We start from the raw sequence: 18,092 nt of genomic DNA on the forward strand, positions 1-18,092 counted from the left end.
CCCCATCTTTAGGACCCGGCAACCTACCTGGAACAGAGGAAGCTCGCCCTGTTCTTTTTCAGTTACATTCCATTTATTCAGCTCTTTCAAACTGAATGCTATTCCCTCGCCACAGCCTCTGATCTCATTCGTCTCCCTCGCAACACACCTTGCCCTCAACTCTCGGGCTACGAGTTAAAAGAGGGTTTGAAGTAGAAACAAAAGTCATGGCCCAGGAGCCATAAGGAAGGTTCTCCAATTGAGACCAGTCGGTGGTGGCTTCGAACGTGGAGACAGACCACCAGTGGCGTCTGGGTGCATCAGCCTGTCCACATGAAGAGGGACCCGGAGCTAGCACTCCCAGACCAAGGCCGGGGGTGGGGAAATAGCCGCGCCCAGCGCTCAGGACCCAGGCTGGGAGCGGGAGAGCAGGCTTTACTCCACTGCGGCCCACACCGAGCCTTCGGCTTTTCCAGAAGGAAAGGAAAACCAGGCCACACCACCAGCCCGCGGAGGAGCTTAAGTGCGGCTGCTGAGCTCGCCAGCCATCCTTGCCTACCAGTGAGTGCCCGTGGCTCTGAGAGCCGACGGCTGTGCCGGAAGCGGGGGGCATTTCAGATGTGAAAACAGACTCAGAGGCAGAGGAGAGGAAACCTGAGCTTCGTTTCTTCCCGTCCTCTCCGGAAGCGAAACTGAGGCCCTTTCCATGTCATCTGGAAACAAGCACCGTTTGACTTGGAGAGAGAGAAGCATGGGTCTTTGGAAGAGGGCATATAAGAGCCATAGGACCAATGGCCCTGGATGCTCTGCAAGGAGAGAGACCGAGCATCAGCCCCGTGCCAGAGGGAGCAGTAACTAGAATGTTCTAGGACCCATCCTTCCCATTGCCCAGGACAGGAACAACCTGAGGACTCCAGCAACATCAAGTCCGAGGGTCCAGGCGCCACGGGCCCAGCATTCCGCATGGGGAGAGGGTCTATTTGGGACTAAGCCCTAAAGGAATCAAAGCTATTAAAATATACAAGCCAGTCCTCTTGAGTCTCTTTATCTGATCTTGAGTTTCATGATTCGATTCACTGGCTGGAGTTCTAGGGTCTCCGCTATGGCTAAGGAAGGAGTTGTAGCTGAACTCATTTGGACCAAATTAATAGAAGTGCTGAGAAAGACAGAGCAAGTGACAGATGGCCTGGGAGCAGCCAAGGCAGAAGAGTATGTGGCTGAAGCTGAAATGGATAAAACTGCCCCTTGACCACTGCGTTCCAGTTCCAGCTAGCCCTGTTTTGGGAGATGCCAGCATCTTGGAGTGAGAACTCCCAACCTCCTTCTCAAACTCCAACACAGCAGTGATGGAATCCACTGTGAGAGCATCTTCATCCCCATGGTGACTCGGTGTGATGTCATCACTTTCAACCATGGGTTGCCATGGCAATAGAGATGCTGTCACAGGCAGCAAGGTTTAGCAGGAAAAAAAAGCAGGTCTCTTTGACACGAAAGCTGCCATTTTATCACCAAGCACTATCTTAGGCTTCTTAATCCTAGCGTTCATGGTTAAAAATCGCAGAGTCAGCTTCCATTCTCCCCTTTTACTATGGCAACCTGAGGCCCAGAGGGTGGACATAAGGACGACAGTGAAAGTCACAAAACGTGCCAGTAGAAGAGCCAGGTCTAGAGCCCTGGTTTCATTGTTGTCGGTCCGTTTGCATGATTTGCTTTGCTGAATGAGAAGATGTAAAAGCAAGCATCAATCCGTCTGGCCTAAACTCAGGCACGCAATAACTACGGGCATATCTAGAAAGGGTTAAAATGATCGGCATGCGGAAGGCGTGTCTGTGGGTCCACGCACCCCATCCACTGTGGCCTATTATAAGCTGGTGACCCCCAGAATCAAGCCCCATCCGCCCAAAAGCCATCAGAGCCCCCACCAGGTGGCGCCAGATTGCAGACCTGGCCGTGTCCCTTCCAGGTTGGTCTAGTTGTGAGAGGCCAGGCCAGGGGAGCGGGCAAGGAGCCGGAAGAGCCATGCCACCTGCAAAGCCCATTTCCCCGACAGCGGTCTGATCACACACAGAGAACCAAGGTGACACGCCTGGCTTCCAGGGGAAACTGGAGGGAAGGAAGTGCTCAGCCTGGCAAGAAAGGCAGGAACCACACCCACAGCCTTTGGCTCCCCATGCCTGGCGACTGGGACAGTGGGACAGTGGGACGTTGAATATGTTTACTCCCCCAAAACCCAGTAACACAGGCGATATGAACCAACTGTTAACACCCCGATGCAATGGAAGAGCTTGAAACAACAGGTGATGTAAGCACTTAAAAGCAATCCTCACGAGAATGTCAGAAATGACAAATACGTGGGTAAATATGAACCTTCAGTGGGAGAAAACAACAATCCATTTGGCTTTGTACTTTTCCAAACCACGTCCTCTGTGTTATCTCGCCCGACACTAAGCTGCCCTGCGGAGTAGACAGAGACGGTCCCGCACAGACGAAGGAGGAAAGGTTGATCCAGAAGGTCAAGCGACGTAGGGCTGACCCCAGTGGCAGGGGCACAGGCACAGCTGGAACCAGGTTTGCCCAGGTTCTATCCCTGTGCTCATGGGCTGTTCTGTCTTCTAAGCGGTGGGACATGCTGGCGAATGTTTAGCTCCCAGAGATCAGGCTGGAAAACTGAGCGTGTGGCATTCCAATTTCTATGGCATAAATGTCCCTCCATGGCTGATTTCAAGCTGCTGTCATGACACCAAACCACTTGCAAAATTCCTCAAAATATAAATAACTGGCTGTCCTGAGCTGCTACAGACCAGCTCTAGAAGCCTCCGTGTTCTCCGATACATCCTCCCCCCGGACTCTTTTTTTTTTCCCTTCAGTTTTCTGCTCCCAAAAGCATCTTGGAGGGAGAATCTACAATTCTCAGTGCTGGGGATGCCCCACCCATATACCCTCCCCAACCCCACCCCTGGAGAGCTAGACTAGGATAGCAGACTCCATCAGGACACGTGGGCCGCCTGGCACTGTGGCTCCCTTCTCTTGGCCTCTTACTGTCTCTGTCCTTGCAGGTGCCTGTCTTGTGTCAACAGCTCCTTCCGCTGCCATTGGTGCAAATACCGAAACCTCTGCACTCATGACCCCACCACCTGCTCCTTCCAGGAGGGCCGGATCAATGTTTCAGAGGTAAGTAGAGCTCAGCCTGGCTGCGGCCCCTGTGAATCTGCGTGGCCCTCCCTTTTCAGATGGTCAGCCTGTCAGCTTGGCCATCTCCCCGTCCTGCACTTGTCCCAAAGTGTTCTACATGTTAGAAGCCCTGGTATCTTCAAGCTAAAACTGTGGGGACAGGGACGGGGCAGCAGATACCCCGGAGAAGGAGAAGCGAGCCCTATTTGCTAGACTCCTAAGATTGTAGGTGTTCAAAAGCTGGAGGGGAGCTGAGGGTTGAGACTGAAAACTGAGAGGAAACATATCCAACCAGACTCCATGGTCTGGAAGAGTGTAGTGAATGGCATTTATTCTTTGAGTCTAAGCCCTTTGCTTGGTTGCAGAGTCTAGTTCAATAGAACATTCACTCTCAACCACTCTTTCATGCCAGCCTCCCTTCCTAGTCTAAATTCAGCGATTCTTTGACTCCGATGTACAACTGAGTGGGTGGCCTTACAGAAAGAGAGAGACATTCACTTGGTGAAAAGAACCAGGCCTTTGCTGAAAGTCCCATCTTACTATATAGTCAATGTGCCGTCACTAAGGCTGGACCCATCTTTGTTATCAACACGGTGAAACAGCAAATTGCTTATCTTTCCAATAAATATCCCCCCCACCCCAGTGATTTTTCCTTGAGGTTGCATTTCTTACAAATTCACAGCATGCCTTAGGACAACGAAGCCTGCTGGGTCAGTGTCCCTGTCTTGTGCCTAATGGTTTTTCATACGCCAGGGTAGCCAGTAGTTGGGTTTGAACAACTATTAGAGACCTTAGGTATCCCCACAAATGCACCTGTGCATAAACACACACTCCTGTCTTATTCTACCTTTTAGAAAGTCCACAGATATAAATAAGTGACAGGGTGGCCTTTGCAAACACTGCTATAGCCTGTATGTGTCTCCCATTGCACCAGACTTCAAGCTCCTTAAAGGCAAGACTTGCATCTTATATTTAAGCTCTTAGTTGCCTTTTTCAGAGATAGGCTGCAGAACGCGTGCGTGAGTATAGAGGAACCAGTGGCCACTTTGCCCAAGTACCATTGCTGAGGGCTGTTCCTTGAAGCTACTTGTCTAAGATTTCAAAACATAGAGTCACCTCTGTCTCCTCAGCTGAGGAGAAATGCTGTTTTCTTCCATGGAGAAATATGAGAAAATAGGCTTTGAAAGACATCTATCAAATCATCATGATATATACCTGGCCATACAACTTTATTTGTAAATGATGCCTCAATAAAGCCAATTTAAAAAAATTTTTAATTTAAGAAGAAAGTAGGTCCTGGATGATTTCCCAACCCCCCCACCCTGCGCACAAGGCCTCGAATTCTTCTTAGCTTCTGAAACAATATGTTATATTCAGCCAAAAAAATGGAATCTGCCTGTCTTGAAAGAGAAAAACACAGATGGTGCCCACGGGTGGCTTTCAGGTGCCTCAGCAGGATGGAACCAGTTATCTAGCGCCCTGAAACCTCTCGGGAAGGGCTTTTCCTCTAGCGATTGGTGTGCTTTGATGTTGCTGACCAGAAGGCAGCACACCGGTCTTAAAGGACACCGGAAATTAATCCCAGCCCTGGGATCCTGCAAGAGGATGAGACTCCTTTGAGGTCAATCTTCTCACCCAGAGGAAAGGACCCACCAGCCGAGGCTGCGGTGGGAGAGGGGGCTGAACCCAGCTTGGGTATCACCAGGAGAACGGCGGCCAGGAAGAGCAGATGCCGCAGGCGGGGCTGGGCAGAGAGACGGTGGGAGACGGTCTCAGAAACTGGCCGCTCCTGCCTCCTGAGTTTGTTAAGAAAATAAGCCGAGGAGAAGCGTGGAATGCAGGGGGGGCGGGGGGAAGAGTCGAGAGCCAGACAAGAAGGAGCAGCTGCTCCCTTTTCCCCAAGCGGCTGGGCTCCCTTTGGGCAAAGAGAAAGCCGAAGCCCGGCCCGGCAGGAGCCACCAGCCGGAGGAGGGCAGCAGGTGTCAGGGGGAGGCCGGGCCGAGGCCCAGAGAACTAATTGCCATTTTGCCGCCTCCCTCAGGCCCTTGAGAAATCACTGGCACACGGGTCCCTCTCAGCCACGGGTGACAAGAATGCCAGAGAGCTGGGCCCAGGAGAAGCTGTCACCGCCCCAAGTCAGGACTCAGTTAACTCCGAAAGAGCCCTGGGGGGAGAGCCAGCGGCTCCCCATGTCTCTTTTCATTTCCTCTCCTCAATGTCTGTGCCTTGGGGTGAGAGAGCTGCTTTTGTCTGTCACCTCCTCCCTTGGCCCTGCTCGTGGGCACTGGCCGCTGGGGCCCCAGGGATGGGAGGGAGGGAGGCCCAGGTGAGAGGGGCCCAGAGACCACATGGCTCAGGAAAAGGAAAGAGGGTGCGGGGTCCCAGGAGGTGGCCTGTCACAGGCCCCTTGCCCGCCGGCAGCTCCCAGGCCCTGCTCTGCCCTGTTCAAACTCTGCTTCTGGGGAGTCCCGCTCCTGAAAACATGGGGAACAGCAGACGTGCACGTGTCTGGCCTGAGCGAGGTCCCCTCCCCTGTTGGGAATCCTGCCTGATGTCGTCAGGTGACCGGGGAACTGCAAATCCCTTGGGTGCCCCTTTGGGGTTCCTGGAACCTCTCTCTTCCTCTTCCAGTGAGTCCCCCCGCCAGCTTTGAATCAAAATTTACATCTCTCCGCCTCCTGGAAAGGATGTCTAACTGAAGAGCTCCCCTGATGTGTGGGTACCACACATTTGCCTCTCTCTCCCATGTGACGGGGAGCTCTTGGAGGCTGCGGGAGGGGGACCAGCAGCCTCACTTGGGAACTTGTTAGAAATTCAAATTCTTGGGCCTCATCCCAGATTAGGCTGAAGATTGAGAACCCCTGACATATGGCATCTCAATTGATTCTCGCAGCAGACCTGCAGTTTCACATAATTCATATTTGACAGATGTAGTAACCAAGATGCTAAGAATTTAGGGTTTTTGGCCCCAGGCTGCAGAGAACACAGGCATCCAAAAAGGCTGCATACAGGATATGCTTTCTCTAAAAAATCAGGGCTGATTAGCTCGTCTGTCTCCACAGCCGCCGCCACACTTGGGGGCCTGAGCTTAACCCGGTCCTGCGCCGTTGGTCCTGAGGGTTCAGGGTGTGAAGGGACCCACACAAATCCATCCCCACAGGGGGAGAACCTTCCCATGGGGGAGGAGTCAGAAGTGCCACTTCCAGATGCAAAGGCGGCCAGCACAGGAGGTCAATCTGCCTCCTTCTTTCCGGAGAGCTGATGGACCAGTTCTGCACGAGGTCCCAGGAACGAAGGAAACCGCTGTGCTAGTGAACGCAATTCAAAATGTAAAAATAAGGCGATCCCATCTTGGCTCAGCAGAGATGAGTCTGACTAGGGTCCATGAGGATGCAGGTTTGATCCCTGGCCTTGCTCAGTGGGTCAAGGATCAGGCGTTGCCATGGGCTGTGGTGTAGGTCACAGACACAGCTTGGATCTGGCACTGCTATGGCTGTGGTGTAGGGCAGCGGCTACGGCTCTGACTGGACCCCTAGCCTGGAAACCTCTATGTGCCGTGGGTGCAGCCCTAAAAAGACAGAAAAAAAAATTAGTAGTTAACATTTTCTGAGAGCTTATTATTATGTATGCAATATTATGCATATATACGTATATTTTATCTCCTTTAATCTTAACTACTCTATGAAATAGATTCCATTATTTATACATGCATCAACTGAGATTTGGCTAAGTTCAACAGTTTCCCTAAGATTGTCACATATACGCAGAAATCTTGACCGCGTGTTCCCAAGCCAATGCTGATTAAGTGGAAGTCTTCCGATCTGCGTTCGCGGACGCATGTGAGACCCACGTTGTAAACTGTTCTCGTGGTTAATCCAGGTTCTGACCCCTCCCAGCAGACCTTCAGGGCCTCTTGCCAGCAGCCTGCGATTGTCAGGTGTTACTGGCCCCATTTTCTAGATGAGGAAGCTGAGCTTCCATTGAACCATCCTTTAAGCTCTTTGCCCGCTAATGAGCAGGCCTTTCCCCCACTCAGAGCACAGCAGATTCCTGATGCGACCTCAGAATGCTCTGCCTCCCCGGGTCGGATCAAGCTGCGACAAGGGGTTTGCAAGCGGGTGTGCGCGAGAGGGTGTATGGCTTTCAGCTTTAAACGCTCATCTCCCTCCATGGCTAAACCAGGCCTAGTGAGATGTCGATACATAAATATCTCCTTTACGCCCCGTCCCATGGGAAAGATAGAACCAAATAAATCCGATTAGCTTCCCAGGATGCCGGCTGCTCTCTCTCTTTGAAGTCCAGTGGGTGAAGATAATGTCATTTCCACGTGGGAGAAGTCGTTTCAGAGGGTTGAAGGGTCCCCAGCGCTAAAAGCCGGTGAAGCACAGCTGCGCGGAGGGGGCCACGCGGCCTGAAGGCCACACGAAGGGCTGCTGTGCCCGGGCCCCCTCGCTTCCTGTGGCCGAGTCTCCTCCTCCCCACCCCACCTCTCCCCTGGGACGCGCCCAAACAGGACCTTAGCCCGGTTGTTGCTAAGGAGGGGAGCCGCTGCCCCTTGACCTGGAGACAGGGAGGAGGAAGAGGACCTACAGGGGTCATTCAGGAGACTGCTGGGCATCTGTTTTTGGTTTTGCTTTTTTGTCTTTTTGTCCTCCTTTTTTTTTTTTTTTTTTTTAGGGCCCGCCGGCAGCATATGGAGGTTCCCAGGCTAGGGGTCGAATCAGAGCTGCAGCTGCTGGCCTACACCACAGCCACAGCAACACGGGATCCAAACCATGTCTGCCACCTGCACCAGAGCTCACGGCAACGCTGGATCCTTAGCCCGCTGAGCAAGGCCAGGGGTCGAATCCAGAACCTCATGGTTCCTAGTTGGATTCGTTTCCCCTGTGCCACATGGGAACTCCCCAGTTTTGTTTTGTTTTGTTTTGTTTTGTTTTCCTGTTTTGGCTGTCCCTTGGCCTGTGGCGATCCCTCAGCCAGGGATCAGATCTGAGCTGCAGTCACAACCCAAGCCATAGCTGTGGCAGTGCTGGATCCTTAACCCACTGTGCCCAGCCAGGGATTGAACAAGGGCGCCAGCACTCCCAAGATGCCTCTTGACCCCATTCACGCCACAGCAGGAGCTCTGCCATAGGTATTTTAACAGTGTTCACAGCAGTCTTAACATTCTGCCAAAAAAGCACAGCATGGTTATCTGCCCTCTTATTCTTAGGACAGTGTGTGTGTGTGCGTGCATGCGTGCATGCACGTGCCCACTCGTGTGTCCATACACATAGAAGCAAACAGGTTAGAAGTGGCCTTTGGTATCTAACGAAACCCATGACTTTCCTCAAGCCCCAGAGGTTCTGAAGTTCCAACAGCTTGGCCGTGTTCAGGCTGCTGGGTCTCCTGCACCTGCCCTCAGCCTTCACCACCGCCACTGGCACCCAAGACTCACTGCTCTTTCATCAGATAGTGACCAGACCATCCCACAGCCTAAAGGGTCCGATATTGCCCTGTTTTCTAGATAGAGAGCAGGTACCTGGGCACCAACCACGTCCTTCCTCTGCCCTCGGGAATGGAAAGAAGGGACTACCTGGTCTGACCGGAGAGAAACAGCCAGAAACCAAGCAAAGCCTAGAACCCGTTTGTTCTGGCATCTGGAAAGCCCCTCATCACCATCCTTCCCTTTCGTCCCAAAAGGTCTGAGGCAGCAGATCGTGGGAATTTTTTTCTGAAATTTTAGAATCTCTTTTAAAAGCACATAAAAGCACTCATGGAGTCTACTTCCGAATTCTCCAGCTTCCAGGATGGACCAGAGAGCCCAGTCCAAAAGATGAGGGTATGGCAGTGTGTGGGGGTGTATTTGTGTGTGTGTCTGTATACACACACGTTCATATACATCTTTTGTCCCAGTTAAAGGGATTCTGCGATCTTGTACTAATCCAAGACCTCCCACTCCCAAAAGCATATCTTGAAGAGTCTGCTGATGAAAGCTGAATTTGTTCTCCGGGCTCCTTAGAGATGAAAAAACAAATGGTCGTCATTTACACTAGAGCAACTCATTCTGAGCCTGAAAGTCTATTCTTCTTCTCTCTCCTTCACTCTCTTACAGGCACACACACACACACACACACACCCCTCATTATGCATCAGCCTGCTTTCTAGTCTAAATTAAAATTCTAGTTTATTAGACTCAATAGGGATTTTTTAGCCACTAACCAGAAGTAGTATCTTCTTTTCGATAGGCTGTCTGGGTTTCCCTAACGTCGTGTTCATTTTTTTCTTGGCTGTAAATATATGAAAGACTCCGTCAAGTGTGCCCACAGGGAGTGAAAGTAAAGGCACAGTAAAGAGCAAGTTTATGAGTTGGCAGCTTGAAGGACTGGCTTGCAAACAGGGACCCATCTGTTCAGGGATTGCCTGTGGTCCTGTCTCTTGTGGAACCTTTGCCTGCTTGATGCTGTCACATGCAGCCACCAAGGGATGGCACTGTGGCCCCCGAAATTCCGCCAGGCCCGCCTCGATAGGTTTCTGTGGGAAGTTTCCCCTGGACCAGCTCTTCCTAAAGCCTCAGGATTCCTTAATAGGTATGGACATGCCAATTTAGTAGTCCTGTGACCTTGTCCAACCCTGGCTTTGGGAATCAAACTCCTGAAATCCAGAAGGCAGGGCTTTTACCCTCATCTCTAAGAAAGCTGGAGCCAAAAGGAACATTCGAGAGATCATTTTACCTCTTATTTTCTTAATTTCCATTTGCCCTCCGACCATGTGTCCACTGCATGCTGGGAACGGGGATAAAGCTGGCGATGAGGAGGAGAATAAGGCACAGCCTGATTCTCGAGGTCCCCACCAGTCAGGAAGATGAGTCACCAAGCACCTGCTGTCCTGGGGGCCCAAGGCCACCGCGGGGCAGCACCAGGAACCAGTTCTGAGAGCCAGTGCAGGGAAGGAGCCAGGCACAGCCCCACAAAGAAAGAGCTGCAGAGCTGAGGTCGAAGGCTAAGACGTCATCGGCTAAAAAGAGGCTGAGCCAGGGGCCAGGGCGAAGACTGGGCAGGAGGAGCAAGTATTTCTGGTGGCTGGAGAAGCATCTCCAAAGGAAGCTTGACGAGTGAGGGAGAGGCCGCTCGGGGCTGATCTCCACTTCTCCGTGGTAGGGCTGGACCACCATGCACAGGAGTCACAGGGAAGAGGGAGCCTGGGCTCCCCTCCTGAAGGGCTGGCCCGCAGCCTGAGCCCACACTGAGCCAGAAGCCAGCGGCTGAGGCCGTCCATTGTTCGCCATTCCTGTGGCACCAAAGGCTTCTTTCTTACCGGGATCACCTCTGCATTAGGAGAGGGACCATGTGTGGGTCATGATGGCACACCTCCGGCAAGTGAAGCTTCCTGTCCCCCACCTCCGTGCTCAATGCCCGTAGCGCCCTCTGCAGGTTAGCAAGGTATCAACGCCCACACCTCCCCAGACACTTGATCCCAGGGAGAACCATGATGCCAGCAGTAGGAGGGGACAAGGAAAGAGGCACCTCCTTCAAGCCCTTCCCCAGGCCCTCCCTGGGGACAGGGAACGTTGGCTCCTGGAGGAGGCTGTGCTGCGCCTCCCATCCTCACTGCCAGAGGCCCCGGGGCTGTGTCTTCCCAGGAGAAGGAGCAAGTGGGCCGGGGGTGGAGCAGGGGGCGCTGGTCATCTGGCCTCTGGGGGAGATGCAGCATCTAGAACTGCAGTCTGGTCTCCTCTCTCCCTGCCTCCCCATCACCGTCCTTCCCACAGCCCCTCCCGCCAGGCTTTTCTTTTCTCTGTTTTGTTTTCCAAAGCAACATGGTCTTCACGCAGGGCCGGTAGTGAAATGAGATAAAAGCCAGAGCAAGTGTTTACAGCGTTGCTGGGGGGCTGGATCCACCTCCCGGAAAGGCCCCACTCAGCCGCGCTGGGAAGCTGGAGCGGCCGATAACAGGCTGCCCCGGAGCAGCCAGGATCTGTGGGGCGAGGCAGGGGGTGGGGGGCGGATGAACCCCCCAGGCAGGGGACAGGGGTGCATAGAGCCTGTTTCATCCCCTGTCACAGCCTGCCACACTGGGGCTTGAAGATTAATTCCTAAATTGTCACCCGTGCACCAGCCACAGGACCCCTTGTGGGACGGGGAGGACAATATCAAACCCGGGAGCTGAGAGATTTCATTTTCCCTGCGGACGCCACATCCCGGGAAAGAGGAGCAGCCTGATAGGTGGGGTGCAGGAGGGCCTGTGCCCTGCCCAGGCTCGGGGGGTAGGAGGGTGTGAGCCAGCACAGACAGAGGCTCTCTGCTTGTTCCCCAGGACTGTCCCCAGCTGGTACCCACGGACGAGGTCCTGATACCAGTGGGGGAGGTGAAGCCCATCACCCTCAAGGCTCGAAACTTGCCGCAGCCTCAGTCGGGCCAGCGAGGCTACGAGTGCGTCCTCAACATCCAGGGGGCCGTCCACCGGGTCCCTGCCCTGCGTTTCAACAGCTCCAGCGTCCAGTGCCAGAACAGCTCGGTAAGGAGACGTGCCCGGGCCTGACCTGCCCCAACGTCCAGAACCTTCCGGGTCCACAGGCTGACCCACGTCCCCAGGACAGAGGAGCATGCCCACACCCGGGGTACCTCGGCGGAGCAGAGGAGGCTGAGGGGGGTGGAGGGGGTGGGGGGCTGAGAGCTGGGCGCCCCCCTTTCTGAGTGGAAAGCGTACCTCTTGGCCTTTGGCGACACTTCAGCCAACACCGGTCAACTTGATGGCAAACCCGGTCCCCATTCAGGGTGGTGTGTTGGCTGGAGGGAGGGCGCCCCTGGGCAGGAAGCCTGCAGAAAAGAGCGGGGAAGAGCAGTGGCAGGAGGGGCAGGGGGAAGCAAGGGGGAGGAGACCTTGAACTTCAAGAGCAGCAAGGGTTAAAGCCATGGCCAAGGCCAGACAGGAAGCGCAGGTGTTTAATTATACTACTGGCCCGGAGAAGAACTTTGCCTCTGCCAGCCACAGCTCCCTGTCTGTGGCTGGGGGCGGGGATCAGGGGGAGCGGGGGGAGGGGAGGATGTGACAGAGGTGCTGAGGGAAGGTAATTCGCCTGGGAGAGATAAAGAGAATCTGGGCCTCTTATCAGGGAGCTGTCAGATGCCCAGGTCACGGAGCTTGATAGAATTTGTAATCGGTGGAAGGCTGCCAAGCACGGGGGTGGGATGAGAAAGCGACGGAGCTCAACGAAGAGAGGACAGCGGCAGGAAGGGCCGGGGCAGGCGGGCTGACAGCCACGGGCCCTGAGAGCCAAGCGCCAGGCCGGGCAGGCCCCAGGGAGGGGACCCCCAGGGGTCTCTGACAGCAGCACATGGCCTGGGCCACCAGGTGGGTGGCTTCTGATGCCTCTGAGAGCTCGCGTGGGATCAGCGTGAAAGAGAGCCCACTCCTGGTCACCGCTGGGCACCTGAAATGGGAGGGGGGGACCAGCTCCACGGCCAGAAAGCTCTGGACACTTTCCCTAGTGGGGACTGTCAACCACAGTAAAGCTCACATGTGGTACCGGCCACCAACCGAGGCACTGCTGTTTGTTGGCCCTGCACTGTGCTCAGGGCTCCGCGGAGTTTACAGAGCTGTCCGTGGACTTTCTGGAGAGACTAGGCTTGCAGGTGAAAAGCTGCAGAGCAGCTCCTGGGGAGGGCTGAGTTAAAGACAGAAACGTCAAGGGACCGAGAGGTTTGGGAGGGGGGGTCTGGGGGGGTGGCAGAGAAGACACCTGGGGCTGGTGAGTCTGAGCTAGACTCAAAGAGTAAAAGCTGGGCTGAAGGAGGGAGGCTGGCAGGAGGGGGCATCCACTGGGAGACATGAACAGAATAGACACGCGGAGGGGCTGGGCGGGTGTGCTCAGAGACAGGCACGTCCACGATTTCTGCAGGAGAGCAGTGCAAGTGCAGGTTAGACGGTTACACTTAGCTTGAATTATAGAAGGCGTTAAATGCCCACTAAGGGGCTTGAGCTGGATCCTGTTGGCATTAGCGATTGGGAGTCAGGGGGAAGGCACCCGAGTGATAATTCGAACGGTGCACGGGGTCCCCATTTCTCCCTCTGCTCCTCTCTCAGCCCAGAGGGAACCAGAGTCCCTGGTTTCTTTCCTGGTCCCCTGAGATGCCAGCAGCCGCCCCACCGCCGTGATGGAAAGGCTCACGGGTGCGCGTGCCTCTGCCCCTCTCCCCACAGTACCAGTATGACGGGATGGACATCAGCAACCTGGCCGTGGACTTCGCGGTGGTGTGGAATGGCAATTTCATCATCGACAACCCTCAGGACCTGAAAGGTAAGCAGCTACTTCCGGGTGGAGTTTTGATCTTTCCCCGACCCCAGGAAAGACTGGGGCTGGAGGGATCAGAGCCAGCCGGCCGCTGTGCCATGAATAATGCACTCCCTCTGTCAGCGGAGCTCTTCAGAGGATCCTAAAGCAACACTTGGCGCCATCAAAGGAGTCCTGTTGGGAACCCTGTTTTATTACAACTAGAGCATCCGCAGGGCGGCTGCCGGCTCGTTGCGTTCTTCTTTGGCTCCCAGAGACTTTGAAGTGTCTGTGCCGCTGGAACAGGACAGCAGCAGGCAGGAGTGTCCTGCCCGTTCCCCTGGAAATGGAGATATTCTTTTTAGTCAGGTTCTAGTGCCCCTTTCCTTGGCCTCCGCCACTGCACCACGAAGGTCTATAAGGCTGCTCTCCTGGTCCAGGGGCAGGTGAGAGGGACCAGTGTGCCGACCCGAGGGCACTGCTGTTGCCAGGAAGCTCAGGCAGGAGCTGGGCTGACCCCTGTGAGGCCACCTCACCCATCCACGTCCTGCAAACCCAGGTGGAGGTCCTCCCGGGTGCCCTCTGTTCAGCCTCCTCCGGGATCCCCAGAATGACAGCAGCGGCTCCGTGAGATGAGCGCTCACTCTGGCAAGGCTCTCCCTAAGCGATCTGACGTCCTTTTCCTCGTCATCACAGCAATGCCGAAGGAGGTACTGGTCTTATTCTCATGTTATAGCCAAGGAAACGGAGACCCAAAGGAAGTCAGAGGTGGACCAAGAGCGTTCGCCTTGGCAACATACACTAAAACTGGAAGGATGCAGAGATCAGCACGGCCCCGCACCAAGGAGGACACAAACTCACAAAGCCTGCCGTGTTTTTACGACAAGGACAGCACAGTGTAACTTACATGTGCACTCTTAAAAAAAAAAAAGCCAGGAGTTTCCGTTGTGGCTCAGCAGGTTAAGACCCCAGCTAGTGTTTGTGAGGATGCGGGTTCGATCCCTGGCCTCATTTAGTGGGCTAAGGACCCCACTTTGCCACACAATGTGGCGCAGTTCACAGATACAGCTCTGATCTGGCATTGCTGTGGCTGTGGGGTAGGCCAGCAGCTGCAGCTCCAGTTAGATTCCCCAGCCCAGGAACCTCCATATGCTGCAGGTGCAGCCCTAAAAAGACTCCCCCCCCCCAGAAAAAAAGTCTAACTCACAGACCCAGAGGAGAAAAGACCCTCCTCCCGGGGGCTCAGGCCACTGGGAGATATGAAACCTCCTCCCCCAGAACCCCATTCTAACTCACAGACCCAGAGGAACTGGGAGGAGGGAATAAAGAGAGGTTGGTAAAAGGGTACAAATTCCAGCTAGAAGATGAAGAAAGTCTGGGAGTCTGATGGATAGCGTGGTGATTTCAGTTGATGGCACTGTATTATATAACTGGCATTTGCTAGGAGGGGCGAGCTTAAAAGTTCTAAGTGTGTGTGTGTGTGGCGAGGGTAAGAGATGTGTTAATTAACTAGATGGGAGGAAGCTTTCCACTCTTTGCATGTGCATCAGTTCATCACAGTGTAAGTTTAAATAGTGTACATTTTTTTGACAATTGTATCTCACTGAAGCTGAGAAAAGGAAGAAATGGACCAAGAGGTGAATAGTCATAGCCAGGATTTGAACCAAGACTGTCCGGTTTGGGAGAAAGCATGCTGACCCATCACGATCCCTCCTCCCTGGGGCTCAGGCCCCTGCGAGATATCAAACCTCCTCCCCCAGAACCCCATTCTTCCACCATGAGCCACTTTGCACCACATTTCAAGTAGCTGGCATTGTCCCAAGCCTCTCCCTCAGCCTGCGGGTCACCCCGTGGGCACAGAGAGGGACCAAGGCCATGGTAGGACCTGCAAGGGCTTCAGCATCTCTTCTAGGTTCAGCTGTCCTGTCCCCAAGGCTGCCTTGAAAATTGATGCTGCTTTAGGCTGGGGGCTTTTTTTCGATTGCTCACTCCTAGCCAGGCCAAATTTTTTCAGTGCTGAGAAATAGACATTTCCCCTGCTGAGGATCTGGGCTCAGTTCCCAGAGGTTGCTTTTGCACCTGGAGCTTAGAGAAAAAAGGGCCACATCCAAGCTGTTGCATCAGAACCCTTCCTTGTGACGCCCAGCAATTTTTAAGCAGCTCCCTGAGGGCACGGTCTGCAGCATCTCAGCACTCACCTCCCACCCAGACACAGCTGTTCCTGGAGTCACGCATCACACCGTGTGCCCCGGCGCTTAAGGACTCGGATTCCAGAATCCAGCAGACGGGGGTTTGAATCCTGACTCTCTGAACGCAGACTAAGTACTGCTTCTCTACATCCCAGGCTCTTTGCCTGGGAAGTGGGAGAAAGAACGTCAGCCTTTCAGGGTTGTCTCGAAGATCGAATGGAAATTCCATGTGCACCGTCTGTGCATATTCATAAACGCACAGCGTGGACTTGTCCGCTTTCAGATCCCCATGTCCCGCCCTCTGCCGTAAGCAGTCATGGGCGTGCGGGGACCTCTGTGTAGTCCCTGCAGCTGGGACTGAGGGATGCTGGGCAGAGGAATCAGATGAGGACTCCTGGGAGAATTTAGACCGTCCTGCCCTTGGGCATGCACGCTGCCCAAGCCTGAGAGTTATGTCTGCCTTATGTCTGCTTGACCAGAAGCATTGAAAAATGACTTTCTAAGTATTCTGCCTCTGGAGAATTCCACTGGGCACTGTGACTTCAAACCCAGCAGGCAACCACCAAGCCTCGGGCTCACGCAACACAGTTCTGCCCATGTGGGGCAGTTTGGCCTCGCTCTGGCTTCTAAGTTGGTAAGAGACAGTCAAAGCCAAAGCATCTGCAGACTCCAAAAGCCACCTGTTCAGGGCCCAGTTGGTCGTGTCTGGGGACATCCTTTCCATCCCCAGGGCTGTGAACACGACTGTGTCAACCCCCCGCCCTTATCAGTTCTGCCTCCACTCTGCCAGGCACCTGGCCTTTCCTGAAGCCCCCGAGGGTGCTCCTCCAAGGCCCCACCCCCACCCCCAGTCCCTCTCTCCTCTGGGGAACCTGCATCCCAGCAGCAGAGCGCGTTGCAAGTGCAGAATCCCAGCGTGGGGCGCTGACCTTGGTAAATGCCAGGAGCCATTGCATCTCTCGAGCTTCATTTTGCCCGAAAGCGGGGAACGTCAGGTCTTGCTTCTTTCGGCGAGAACCGTCTGCGAGAGGAAGAGAGGCAGCAGCTTAAGAATGTAGTCTGGGTTCAAAGAAAAGCTAATAGGCACCTGGAGGACGTTAGGTGTGTTATAGGCGCCGTGCTGAGCACGGAACAGGCACCATCTCGTTCCAACTTCGCAGAAAACGACGATCTTGCCCGTGTGGTCCGGTTGGGGCCTGATGTCGCCAAGACGTCCAATTCCCGGTCACGTGGCTAGGAAGTGGTGAGGCCACAACGAAAGCCCCGATGCCATTTCATCTAGTGCCAGAACTCTTAAATAATGGTCTTTTCCGTAATGCCTTGAAACGACAGCTGAGAGGCTCCGTTTCACTCCCCATCAATTATCCGTGCGAGGATAACGATGAGCCTCGGTGTGATCCGCCGGGGCGGGGGGGGGGGTGTCCCTATCATGCCCGGGGGAAGAGGGTAAAGGGTGAGAGGGCCTCCCCGCCCCATCCGTGACTGCGCCGCTCTCTCTGCAGTTCATCTCTACAAGTGCGCGGCCCAGCGGGAGAGCTGCGGCCTCTGCCTGAAGGCCGACCGCAAGTTTGAGTGTGGCTGGTGCAGCGATGAGCGCAGGTGCACCCTCCAGCAGCACTGTAGCAGCGCCTCCAGCCCCTGGCTTGACTGGTCCAGCCACAACGTGAAGTGCTCCAATCCCCAGATCACCGAGGTGAGTCCCCCAAGTTCCCAGAGCAGGACAGGATGGCCAGAAGGTGACCCCTCCCCCCGGGGGGGGGGCAGTGGGAGTTGGGCCTTTGTGCAAGAATTCCTGGCGTGGAGTGAATTCAGTGTGGAGGTGTGCAGAGTGTCTCATGGGTTTCTCCACGGCCTGTGCCCAGGTGTAAGGGACAAGTGTATGGGAGTGTGTCCTCATGCCTGTGCACGGGTGTGTGTGCACGCTGTGTGCCTGTGCACACGGGGGCAGGCAGAGCCAGCCCAGCCTCCCTGCCAGGCCGGCTGAGCCAGATGGGGATGAAAAATTGGCCGAGTGGTGGGTGAGCCTTTCAGAAAACAGGTTTAGCTTTTCTCAGCAGAAATGTGCTTTCAGGAGCTGCAATTAGCTCGGAGTTGCAGAGTTGAAAATGGAAGGAGAAGGTGCAGGCAGGCGCCGCATTAGCCACTGTGCCGTGTCGTTCCCCCAGTTTACTCTCTGTCTCAATTTGTTCGTGCATTTTAATGGAAAGAAACAGGTAATTAATTATCCTGGAAAAAAGATGATGTTTCCTGAATCGTAAATTGCAAAGGACGATGAATAGATGATGCGAATGACTCTGCAGCTGCTTGGGGTTCGAATGGCAGGGAGAGAAATCCTCGTGTTTAACTTGTGCTGCTTAAGGGCTGATCGCTCTTCACTGCTCCCTGTTCACCGGCCGACTGTCACTTGTGCTTCGAAACTAATGGCGCGATTCCTTAAGGCCACTAGGAATGTCATCCAGGGCAGGGGCCACAGCGGTCTGCAGGGAAGCAGGAGGGGTGTT

The 18,092-nt window shown here is 54.4% G+C and overlaps 1 protein-coding gene across 2 annotated transcripts in view; it reads left to right on the forward strand.

Moving 5' to 3' along the window:
- The window catches only part of PLXNA2 (plexin A2), a 212,468-nt gene that overhangs the window by 143,595 nt on the left and 50,781 nt on the right, over positions 1-18,092 (forward strand). For both annotated transcript variants that reach the window (XM_047754178.1, XM_047754179.1), the window contains exons 9-12: positions 3,036-3,150; positions 11,446-11,646; positions 13,333-13,429; positions 17,094-17,284. In XM_047754178.1, the coding sequence (XP_047610134.1) occupies positions 3,036-3,150; positions 11,446-11,646; positions 13,333-13,429; positions 17,094-17,284 (604 nt within the window). The remainder of the gene's footprint in view (positions 1-3,035; positions 3,151-11,445; positions 11,647-13,332; positions 13,430-17,093; positions 17,285-18,092) is intronic.

This window comes from Phacochoerus africanus, chromosome 11, assembly GCF_016906955.1.
Source record: "Phacochoerus africanus isolate WHEZ1 chromosome 11, ROS_Pafr_v1, whole genome shotgun sequence".
NCBI lineage: Eukaryota > Metazoa > Chordata > Mammalia > Artiodactyla > Suidae > Phacochoerus > Phacochoerus africanus.